The sequence below is a fragment of the Meles meles genome, chromosome 2 (assembly GCF_922984935.1).
Source record: "Meles meles chromosome 2, mMelMel3.1 paternal haplotype, whole genome shotgun sequence".
Taxonomy (NCBI): Eukaryota; Metazoa; Chordata; class Mammalia; order Carnivora; family Mustelidae; genus Meles; species Meles meles.
Window position 1 is genome coordinate 120,215,551 of NC_060067.1, and position 12,209 is coordinate 120,227,759.

General features: G+C 42.8%; 1 protein-coding gene across 8 annotated transcripts in view; it reads left to right on the forward strand.

The window, feature by feature from the left end:
- FAM13A (family with sequence similarity 13 member A) overlaps positions 1–12,209 on the forward strand; it is a 364,348-nt gene that overhangs the window by 318,656 nt on the left and 33,483 nt on the right. For all 8 annotated transcript variants that reach the window (XM_045994271.1, XM_045994281.1, XM_045994291.1 and 5 more), the window contains one exon: positions 7,041–7,188. In XM_045994271.1, coding sequence (XP_045850227.1) covers positions 7,041–7,188 — 148 coding nt within the window. The remainder of the gene's footprint in view (positions 1–7,040; positions 7,189–12,209) is intronic.

Here is a 12,209-nt window from a genome sequence, read left to right on the forward strand (position 1 = left end):
AGGGTAGCTCTATTTTCAACTTTTTGAGGAACCTCAGTGCTGTTTTCCAGAGTGGCTGCACCAGCTTGCATTCCCACCAACAGTGTAGGATGGTTCCCCTTTCTCCTTATCTTTGCCAACATCTGTCATTTCCTGACTTGTTAATTTTAGCCATTCTGGCTGGTTTGAGGTGGTATCTCACTGTGGCTTTGATTTGTATTTCCCTGATGCCGAGTGATGTTGAGTACCTTTTCATGTGTCTGTTGGCCATCTGGATGTCTTCTTTGCAGAAATGTTTGTTCATGTCTTCTGCCTATTCCTTGATTGGATTATTTGTTTTTTAGGTGTTGAGTTTGATAAGTTCTTTATAGATTTTGGATATTAGCTTTTATCTGACATGTCATTTGTGAATATCTTCTCCCATTCTGTCAATTATCTTTTGGTTTTGTTGACTGTTTTAAAAGGGGGGCATTTTAATAAAATACCCCTTTTGGGCTGTATGAAATGAGCTAGTGTAAGTAATAGCCTAGTGTACTATTCCCTGAACATGTTGGAGTCCAGTCATTTTTCTTTTATTTCTTTTTAAATTCAGTGAATGTCTGGAATATCCAGAAGAAAGGTCGTCCTTAAAACTAACAATTTCTAAATTCCAAAAGATATCACTGAAAATACAGATTTTTTAAGTTCTGTTTACAGTAGAGCTTAAATCTTATGCTTCGGTTTGATTCCTTCTGGTAAGTTATTTTGTATTGTGGAAATATTTCATGCCTCTGTATGAAATCCAGACTATTAAAACTGTAACCTTATATCTAATCTTTTTATTAAGAAAGCAAAACCTATAAGAACTATTAAGTGCTTAGAAGGGTATTACCTTATCTGGGAGAGGTCATTTTATGTCAGAAGTATAAGGTTAATGAAGTGTTAAATTCTTTTGCAGTATTTTTACATTCTTTATGCTTTCTAAGCCTACTGCTTAGAAGAGCTTAGAAGCATACCTTTGATAACAAATAAGACATTCATAATAAACAAAAGACCATTTCCCTTTTCTATCCTGCTTCGAAACAAAGTAAAAGAAGGGAGAGAGAGAAAGAAGACAAGGCTTTCCAATCAAGACTGAGCATTAATATTAATCATCAAACATCTTAAGGCTTTTATTTGCCTTGAGCAGGTTTGAGGTAAATTCTGAAATATCCTGTCAACAAGTATTTATGAAATGGATCACTGTGTTACTGCAACCTCGCTGTGTTCCATGGAAGCATTAGGATTTTGTTACTGGTTTTAATGTTAGAACCAGAATAATTTAAAAGCTCTATTTGTTTAGATTCACTTCCCATTTCATCCACTCTCTAAAGGCTACTAAAGCTTTGGAATTCCCATGAATTTTGGAACTCTGTTATGTCCAATTTCCTCTGTTGTCAGGCCAAACAGTAAATGTTTATGGTTCCATGCGGTTCTCGTATTAACACTGTGTGGTTCCTTCCTGTGCAAACTGCATTGCACAGTGCACTCTCTGCTATCGCTCCCGGCTCTGGTACTCTCTTAGGCTCCTTCTTTATATCCTGTGCAGGGAGGAGGAAGAGATGGAGCAAAAAATCACCAACTATTTGAAGTCCCAATAGGAGCAAGATCAATGAAGTCTGAGGATTGGAAAAGCCAGGTCCAATTAGACGGGGGAGCAGGTCTTGACAAAAATCAGGTTAATAGACTTATAGTGTTTCCTTGACCTGAACACAGGCTGTCACCTGAGGCCCCAGGCAGGGTGAGCTCTCTGAGTATTTGCTTCCTAGCGGCCTGCTTTTTTCTGTTATAACACACGTGTCACGGGCACTTGTATGTTCAATTTCTTCCTTCTACACCTTGTTAATTCCTGTAATCCCATGTGTCCAATAAACACTTGCAGATGAATGAACGCGGGAGGGAGGTACTAAATAATTGGAAATCGCATTTTTTTTTCACGGTTACTATGGGCGAGCCATTGTTAGGCATGTTTTTCATTTCATCTTCATAACAACTCTATGAAGTCTTACACTTGCATGACAGAAAAAAAGCTTCAAAGAAAGAATGCCAAGAACAGAGATGTTTTCACTGAAGATCTTGCGGCTGACCAGCTGGTATTGAAACTCTGTGATTTGAAAACCCGTCCCCTATCTGCCCTACCACATTGTCTCTCCTAAGAGCCGAGAATATGCAGTGTGTTTCCATATGGTACCTTTTTGACGGGGGTCTGGTGTGTGACCTCATGGCCCAGGGATCTCTGAGTTGGAAACTATGAGATTGCAGTAGTCCCCTGTTACATGTTGGTTTTACTTTCTGAGGTCTTAGTTACCCACAGTCAATCCCGGTCCAGAAGCAGATGATTGTCCTTCTGACATACCACCCGAAGGTCACCATAGCCCAGTGCTGCATCCATCATTCCCCTCACTTCTTCTCATCCTGTTGGCATTTCATCACCTCACATCATCACAAGCAGAGAGGCGAGAGACCACATTCATGTAACGTCTATTACAGTATCATTGTTCTATTTAGTAGTAGCTACTGTTTATCTCACTGTGCCTAACTTACTAACTTGTAGGAGATTAAACTTTATCATAGGTGTGTATGGATAGGAAAAAGCCGAGTGTCTCTTGGGTTCTGCCCTGTCCTCAGTTTCTGGCATCTACCAGGCGTCTTGGAATGTAACCTCCCAGAGAAGGGGGACTGCTGTAATTCATTTACTCTGCAATTTCCCTGAAGACATAAAACATGTAAACAACAAAAATTGAAACCAGAAATATTTTGGTACTTGAGAATGTCTTTGACATTTGAACATGAACGATCTAGGAGAAGCGGCAGACAAGCAATAGACAAGGACAGCGCCACAGGATGCGCACGAGGACAGAGGGTGGGACAATCTGGAGAGGTGGCCCATCCAGTCTAAGCTAACAACTGTTCGAGGGAAGAGTAGTTTCAATGCTGATGTATTGCTGCAGACCCTGAACAGCTTCACCGTGGGTGGCCATGCAGCAGCAGCCCTAGCTCCCATATGCGCTGAAACCCTGGGCCCACACCAGCAGCCCACTCTGCATCCCTAGGAATGGCAACCATGTCAGGTGCTGGTGAGACCAGTGAGGCCAGAAATTGGGAACCAGGCCTATAGGAGCAGCAGGCCAGTGAAAGACCAACCTCAGGGACTGATCACAGCACAGCAGGATGGAGGTGGGCATGTGGATGTGCTGGCAAGTGCTGTGCCACGCATGTCTGTGCTGTGCAAGCTGGTGCAGTTTATGTAGGAGAGACCCTTCCCCTGCTGTGTGGGAAATAGGCCAGAAAGTCCAGAAGCTTATGTAGGTTAACACAGGTCTACAGTGTGAGTGATAACCCTGTTCTATGTGGCACATCCTAAACACCCTTACACGGTGACTCCAGACACACTGATCTCTTTGCTGTTCCTTAAACACATCGACCATGCCTCAGGGCCTTTGCATTTGCTTTCCTTCTTCCTGGAATGCTCTTACCATGGAAGGTTCACTCCCACATTTCCTTCTTATCTCTGCTTATATGTCACCTCATAAGAAAGGTCTTTCCTGACCACTGGATAGAAAATAGCAAACCATGACCCCCACCTCCATCACCTCTCTTACTCTGCTTTAGTTTTATCCATAGTCCATGCCACTACCTGACATTTTTTTTCTTTGCTTACTGTCACTTCCTGTAAGATTTGTTAGGACAGACTTTATTTTGTCCTCTCAAGTATCCCCAGTGTTTAGAAAATTGGCTGGCATGTGGTAGGTATGCAAAAATTATTAGCTGAATTAATGAATAAATATTATCTTTGTATCTCTTGCACACAGTGGCCCTGTAGTAAGTATATATTGTGTGATATATATTACTATTGAATAAACTGATAGAGTTTCGACCTGATTCTCTTCTTTAGAATAATAGGATCTTAGGGGTTGTCTGTTCCAGGGCAGTAATGTCTCTCTCTCCCACATTCCTGACTCGCTGACTTCATCTCAGCACTGTGAAGGGCAGTTCACTAATTCACAAGGTGGTCCATTGTTGTATTGCACCCCCAGTCAACTGTCCTTAGAACCCCACTGGGCATTCTTGAGACTCTTCCACAAAATGTCAGCTCTCTCAGTGTAAGGAGCTTGCATGGCTCACAGAGCCCAGCACAGAGGGGGTGCACCAGCCCATGTTGTCGAAGGAATGAAGAAATCTCTGCATTTTGGAGGGTAAAAAGTTAATTTTCTAATTTTAGCTTTCTTTAAAATGGATACTAATTCAGATGCAGAAAAAATTTTGCAACCTCAGTTTCCTTTGTAATGGGTCTAATACAGATGTAGCAATCATGGACAGTACATGTTTGTGTGTGTGTTTGTGTGTGTGTGTGTGTGTGTGTTTCAGAATTTTACATGTGTCGTGTCAAGCACTGCAGGACTCTGAGTGCCCTGAGCAGACGCAGACATGGAAGGAAGCAAAGCCAGTGTCTGGCATTGGGAAGGGACACAGGCTGCCTATAGAACCCAATGCTTAGGCCTGTAGGTCTTCCCACCAGCATTCACTCCCATCTGTAAGGCTTCAGCCTGGAAAACACATTTCACCATTGTTACTCTGTTTCTAAAATCCTTCCGTGGCTTTCCCTTATCGACTCCAGGCTAAAATCCAGACTTAGCGGAGCACACAGGGCCTTTCTCAGTCCAGTGTCTGCTCACCCGACACCCTCATACCTGCCGTCCCTCTGTCCTGCGCTCCCCTGCTGTGACCAGCGAACCCCAGGGGGCCTGTTTTTGCACCTGTTCCTTCTCCTCAACCCCTCTCACCCACACTGCCACCAAAACAGAATTGCTGTTGCTGACTCATGACGGGAATCCCCAGTGGCTCTTTCCTCATCCTGCGCTGAGAACTCCCCTCCTCGAGGTAGCATGGTTTACCTCGAATGGCTGTGAAACATGTCTCATCACCAGCACCTCTCTCTGGCATTTGGAGATGTGCCAGTGCTTTCCTCATCTTCCCATGGTGCCTAGAAATGATGAAGAGACCGAGGGCCTCTGTGTGTACCTGGCGCTCCAGGCACTGTGCTAATGGCCTTGCATGCCTTTCCCCAGCTCTTCAAAGGAACCTTGCTAGATTGGAATTGTTCATGCCCATTTCCCAGATTAAGAAATGGAGGCTCAGCGAAGTGAAGCAGCTCAGCCGGAGCGCCAAACACAGCAACTGTCAGCCATGCTGGTCCGCTTGTTCGCAGGACCCGCGAACGTCCCCATGTAGTGCATGTCGGAGGCCAGCACACGCTCCTCGGGAACAGCGTGCTGTGCTTGCACGGAATCGTATTTCTTACAGTCTTCCTTTTTGTATGTCTCTAAGTGGAATTAGTGTTAGAAATCTTTACTGAGAAGCTGTTTATTTGCTGAATGCATATTCTAACGCGTGCGCGCATGCACTCTGCATGATTCTGTAGTTCTTAATGAGCTGAGGTCCGGATTTGGTCATTCCTCCCTGGTCCACTTAGGATTCAGCTCAAGGAACAAATAACTCTTACGGCATAAATGCAAATCTGGTTTTCCCCCAATAGACAAGTGGCATTTTGAAAGTGTCTTAAAGCCCCAGATTTACCTGACGTTTCCATCTGACTTTAGTAGCTCATCAGAAACTGATGGATGGTATTTCATTTTATTCCCAATGTGGTGAAGAAAATAGCGGTTCTCGTGTATCATTTTATGGAAATATAATAGTAAAAGCCCCTAGAATATTCCCTGGTGATATCAAAGTGGGTTGAACAGCTATTAAAAGTAGCTGGTAGTCTTAACAGTGCTTATTTTAAGCAGAAGAACATTTCTCATGCATTAATGGAATCATTTATGATTTCCACATGTTTGGGTTCTTTTTTCTTTTATTATATTTGCTAAAATGAATTTCGAGTTATTCTCCAAGAAAATCTTTTGTACAGATCTGCACTACTTGAGAAGAATATTTGTAAGTAAATACTTGTGTTTATAATCTTAGGAGAGAAGGGAAAGTGACAGTGGTTGGGTTTTTAAGATGCCAAAAGAGCAAAGAAAAAAATGAATGAATTTCAATGCGAATTTTGTTTGCATAAAATCACGTAGCTAAAATAGCAGCCTTTGGGAGAGAGTTTTCCCCTCCCCCAGATATCCCCGCCTGGGAGTAGGTGTCCCCAAGGAACAAAGCCAAGTGTAGCCGAGTATTTAATATTCAGACTGGATGAATAGTAGGAAAACAAGTGACAGTTGGATATTTGTAAGATATAAATTATGCATTGCTGACTTGCCAGTTCTTGGCTTTTTACTCTTAAAAAAAAAAAAAAAAAACCCACTCCGTAAGTAATTTTGGCTTACTTCCAGAGTAAGTAATTTTGGCTTACTTCCAGAGTCTGTCTTCCTTACGGCTAGCCCAGATGAGCCGCCAAACCCCTGTGCTGTTTGAATTTGCGCAACAATGCTTTAATACCCAGAGCTCCTCCATAAATAGTCTGTCCTCCCCACACTTGGGGTGAAAACAACCACAGGAAATCTGGGAACGTGCAGCTAGCCCCGCTTAATTGATCTAAGCCTCTTGGGGGGCCAACAGGAGAGCGTCCGTGTACACAGCCTCTGGGCCTTGCCGGACTGTTTACCTAAGGGGCAAAGAAGTCTGCACGCAGGAGACACCATGGTGCTTCTCCAGCCTTAGCAACAGCAGTTGCAGGATTTTTGTTGTTGTTTACGGTCTGCAGAGCTCTACTCCTTTAAGGAAACACAAACTCCTTTCCCTCCTTCCCGGCCCCAATCAGTCACCATCAAGACTGTCAGCTGCTTGCAGTTACCAGGAGCAGCAGCTCTGGGAAACCCTCTTGCCTTTCTCACAGAAGAAAAGTTAAAGGAGCACAGAGGGACGGTGGCGATTTGCATGCCAGTGGCCAGCTAGCATCCAGGGGCATCAGGCTATGATTTTGGTTTCTGTGCTGGGTGCAGCCACCGCCACAGCCTGGGAGGTTCCTCCCAGAAAGAGTGGACTTGCTGCAGACGTTTGTGGGTGTTGGTGAGCCGTAGCTACTCAGAGACGTTGTGCTGTCATTACAGACCCCCACCATGAAGATTCAGGAGCACCCCGGCGTACCTGACACCAAACTGCAGAGGACTCCAGATGCCGACGACCAGCGGGAGAGCTTCGTCTCCCAAGTGCCTGAGCTCGACCTGACTGCATTGTGTGATGACAAGAGCTGGGAAGGTAGGATCATCTGCAGTTTGGATGATTTCATATCGGAAAAGCGTATATAAAGTAGCCTAAATGAGAGGGGCGTCACCCCATGGATGTGTGAAAGCAAAGGGTGTAGGACTAACTGCATTTCTAAATGACTGCAGATCCTTTCCCTGGCATGGGAATGTGTCTCATTAAATGCTGCCAGGAGTCATTGCAATCTAAGAAAGAAAATGCGCTTGCCCTCTATCGTAGCGTCACCTTGCAGCCTTCTTTATTTCTTCACTCCCCAGGAGTGCCGCTACCTGTGTGTGTTTCCCCTCTGGTAGCACCCAGCACAGGACTGAGCAAGCCGTACACATTTAGGACTTCACTGGGAGCAACTGCTCTTCCCGCCGCTAAAGGCCAGCACCCTGCCTCCTTCATTAAATCTCCCTCCCGTTTTTTCAAGAAAGATTCAGTTTGCTTTGCCTTTGTGATTGTCTTTATGGACAGAATTTTTTTAAAAGCCATGTTAGCCAGCATAAGGGATTTGTCATCAAAGAGAACACTGTATAAAAAGTGCTCCCGATGGAAAGCCTGCAATAATGCAGTGTTGAAGGCTGGTTTTCCTAGAGATTTTTGGCAAAACGTTAGAAATGGACTTGTGAGGAAGAAGAGGATGTCCTCATCTTGTCAAAACTGCATTTCAGGAAGGTGCTGGCAATGGTACCGTCAAGCCGCACTTCCTTCCTTATCCATGTGTCTGCATCCAGACCTGTGTCAGCGTGTATCCAGAATGCACGCCCGGCTGCCTCTGTATGGTGGGTGTGTTCGGAGGCTACAAAGAGGGAGAAATTGTGTGCCTGGTTTCAGAATAGCAGCACGACTTAACACGGTGACACAGAGAATCACAGCTACAAGAAATCAGTCCTTTCCGAGCGCCTGGATTTCCTTGTGTTCTCCCTCACCCCCTCTTTAAACCAGAAAGTACTTGTGATAGTGAATTTAGATGGAGCAAAAGATGATCTAAACAGAGACAAGGTGAAAAATAGTAATCCCTTTGTGCTCATTGCACCCAGGGCTTGGTGCAGCAAAAACAAGCTGGTTTTTTTGTTTGTTTGTTTTTTAATTCTAGTTTTCCCTCTTTGCAATTCAAGAAACATGTTCTAGCCCTTTACCATGTAATTAGGCAGTTGGGTGGGAGATTTTCTCAGACCTTCCCAGCTCATGATATGGTCACTAGAAAAAAAATGCAGGGTGTTTGTTTTGTTTCCTTTTTAATTTCAGCGGTACATCCCTGGGTAGTGTTTTATTGTTCTTCTTTTGTTTTATGTACTTTGGGATATTCAGGTGTGTTTTAAATTCATTAAAAACAAATCCCCACCACCACCAAAAAAAAGTCCCATAGTAGCTACTGTGGCCCAATAAATGAAAAAAGAAGTCGTCAAAACAAGTGCTGTATTTGGATTTCAGGAATAACGGTCTCCTCACATCAGTAACACAAAACTCTAGACAAAAACTAGGATTTTTAGACAGAATTCAAATTAGCCACATTATCTTGGTATATTCAGTAAAGGGGCAGGGAGACTCTTCTAGTCCCCCTGAAATGGACTCAGTTTGATGATTTTTATCTTGATCAGTCATAAATTTGTGATCTCTTCCAGCATATGTGAAGAGGCCAGTATGAAAATTCCCACCAGTGTGGTTGGAAGTTAACGTTCCTTAAAACTGTTTTATTACTTAATGTAAAGAACTCTCTTCTAAATAATATAATAATAATAATAATAATAATTTGAAGGAACCAACTAGATGGAATTTTGAAAAGCTTATCAGGGAGGAAATACAATAGGCTTGGAAATGCTAATTATGTTATCTATGTAATTTATGAAAGGACTTGGGTTAACTTTTGCCAATTACTGCGTTACTGAACTTGCATATCTTAAACATCTACACAGATTCATTTCAAAGCCATTTTGATCATTTGGCTACTGCTTTCAGTAGCCCCTTTTTACCATATATTTATTTTAAACATTCATGTGATATTATCACAGTAAGTGTAGTCAAAATAAAGGAATTGTTGCATATAAAGAGTAGTTCAGATGAGAGTCATAAGTCCAATCACTAAAATACTACTCTTGTTTTATAGCCTCAATAAGTAACAAACAAGTTTAATGGTAGCTTTGCAGTAAGTAATCCACTTTGCACTAATTTAATCTGTGAAACTGAAACCAAATATATAAATGGAAGTAATAATTTACTCAAACCTTCTGAGCCAGAATCCATCTGTAAATCTCCCTTACCAGTCTCCAAGCCCCCATGTAGTGTTTGCTGGTCTGGTCCCCATCCCCACACGTCAGTGTCCAGGACACACTGTCATGTCCAAGCAGAGTCGTAGAATGTCAGGTGCGATGGTCTTCAGTGAGCAGCCTGCTGGTGCTAGCCTCAGCCCTGGGTGCTCCCGTGACGTTCTCTGGCTTCTGGGGCAGATTGTGTCAAGGCAACAAAAAAAGGAAATGAACCGGATGATTAGATTCCATAGCCTACATAGAGTGGAATCCTGTCAAAGTGAACAGAGGATCAGAGTCTAATCACGCTGGTTGGCAGATACATAATACATGCTTTTTTCTTTTTTTCTTTCTCTCTGTATGTAGCTATGTATTAGGGCACATTTTTTTACCTATCCACATCATATTATTATTTTATTACTGCCGCTCTCCAAAATTAAATGAGTACACAAATCAAATGTACTTTTATTTGTTATGTAGAGCCCTTCAGAATTGCATAATTAGAATGATCCTAATCAGCCAATTCATGTTGATTTGGAAGTATTTGTGGAAGTATTGAGGTTTAAATACTCAGTTGTCCTGATGAAGTTAAACTTAAAAGATCATTTTTTTTTTAAGATTTTACTTATTTGACAGACAGAGATCACAAGTAGACAGAGAGGCAGGCAGGGCGGGGGGGGGCGGAGCAGTCTCCCCATTGAGCAGAGAGCCGGATGTAGGGCTCAATCCCAGGACCCTGGGATCATGACCTAAGCCAAAGGCAGAGGCTTTGACCCACTGAGCCACCCAGGTGCCCCAAAAGAACATTTTTAAAGGGCATAAAATACTTTATGCTTCTTATTTATTACTTGCTACTTGTCAAAATAACCTTGAAAATTCTCTGAAAGAATGATGAAAAAGCAAGGGATCTTAAAGATCTTTTGACTAGATGCTGCCATTATACAGAGAAAAAAGGTGAGGCCAAAAGAAGAAAAATGATGATTCAGGATAATGAAATCTGACTTCCTCTCTGATGCCTCTTTCTCAGTTATGTATCCTGGCAAGCAGTGGGCGGTAATGGCTAAGACCGGGCACATCCTGGGTTCAAATCCCAGCTCTACTACTTTAGCTTTGTGGACAAGTTAGTAAATGTGTTACAGTTTCAACTTCAGTTTCTCTGTCTTTAAATAGGCATAACAGGGACACCTGGGTGGCTCAGTTGGTTAAGCATCTGCCTTCGGTTCAGATCACGATCTCAGGGTCCTGGGATGGAGTCCCACATTGGGCTCCCTGCTTGGCTCAGAGTCTGCTTCTCCCACTCACTCTGCCTCCTCCCCCCTGCTCATGCTCTGTCTTTCTCAAATATATAAATATTTTTTAAAAATAAAAATAAATAGGCCTAACAACAGACAATAATGAGTAAACAGATATTATAGTATTCACTTAGTAAGTTGTTGTAAGAATTAAGTGAGCTAGTATTTGCAAAGTGCTTGGCACAGTATAGGCACCTAACAGGCACTCCATGAGTGTTAGTTGATGTTATTACTGTCTTCCATAAATGTTTCCAAGTGTAGTTTCAGGAAAAACCAGCCTAAGTTGGACTTCTTTGAAACCAGAACCCAGATCTACCTAATAACAGTGGGTGGCTCTGAACACAGAGAAGGAGTCCATAATTACTGGGTCCTCTACTGCTGACCAAGGACATATCTTACCAAACCAGCCTCCGTGTGTGTGTGTGTGTGTGTGTGAGAGAGAGAGAGAGAGAGAGAGAAAGAGAGACTCTAGAACAGGAAATGTCTCATTCGAAAAGACCTCAGCTAGGCCTCTAGCAGGGACCCCAATGCCCTGCCGGATGTGGAAAGAATAGCAGACAGGTAAGAGTCAGTTAGTAACTGATCAAGCAATAGTACTTAAATGTGCAGATACACAGATCAAAGTTGACACAAATAGGGGTATTCTCATTAGGAAAGTCCACAGCTCTAGCCTATTCCACACATTTTATTAATGACTTGAATGGAGCAATTAAGGACCCACTTATTAAATTTGCAAATAGAGACAAAGCAGATAGAAAGATTAAATTGGGATTGACAAAGCTGATAACTAAGGTTTCTTCTAACTCTGAGAGTTTGTTTGCAAGATTAACTGAACAGTTTAATAGGACTACCACTGTTAAGTTTTGAAACACTAAGGAAATTTTAAAGATTTTTTTTTTTTTTTTAATTTGACAGAGATCACAAGCAGGCAGAGAGGCAGGCAAGGGGGTGGGGGGAGAAGCAGGTTCCCCGCTGAGCAGAGAGCCTGATGCGGGGCTCGATCCCAGGACCCTGAGATCATGACCTGAACCAAAGACAGAGGCTTAACCCACTGAGCGACCCAGGTGCCCCAAGGAAATTTTTATAATAGGATTTCCCTCCCTACGTGGGATTTACATCTTCCAGCGTCTGGGATGTGCCCATTCCTCCTCGCACCTTGAAAGACGGTTTGATGTTGTGCCAAGGCGTAATGACTCTAAATAGCATGTAGTTGGAAATGAGAAGTGGAAAACATCAGCTCCTGTAATTCTAGCAGGTTTCTTCAATAAATCATCTTAGTAGCCAATTTTCTTTTGTATAGCAAATGGATCCAGCTGGCTAAGCAGAGAGTAGCTATGTCGTAGTGACCACATTAATATTACTCAGACCATGTTTCTTCTTCCTGCAATGAATTTCCTTTATTTCTGTGTGTACTACAGTGTCTCAGCTGGAATTCCCCAGGACCTATTCTTTTCTCACTTAGGTAGCATGGATACGGCTTTTATCTCTGTTA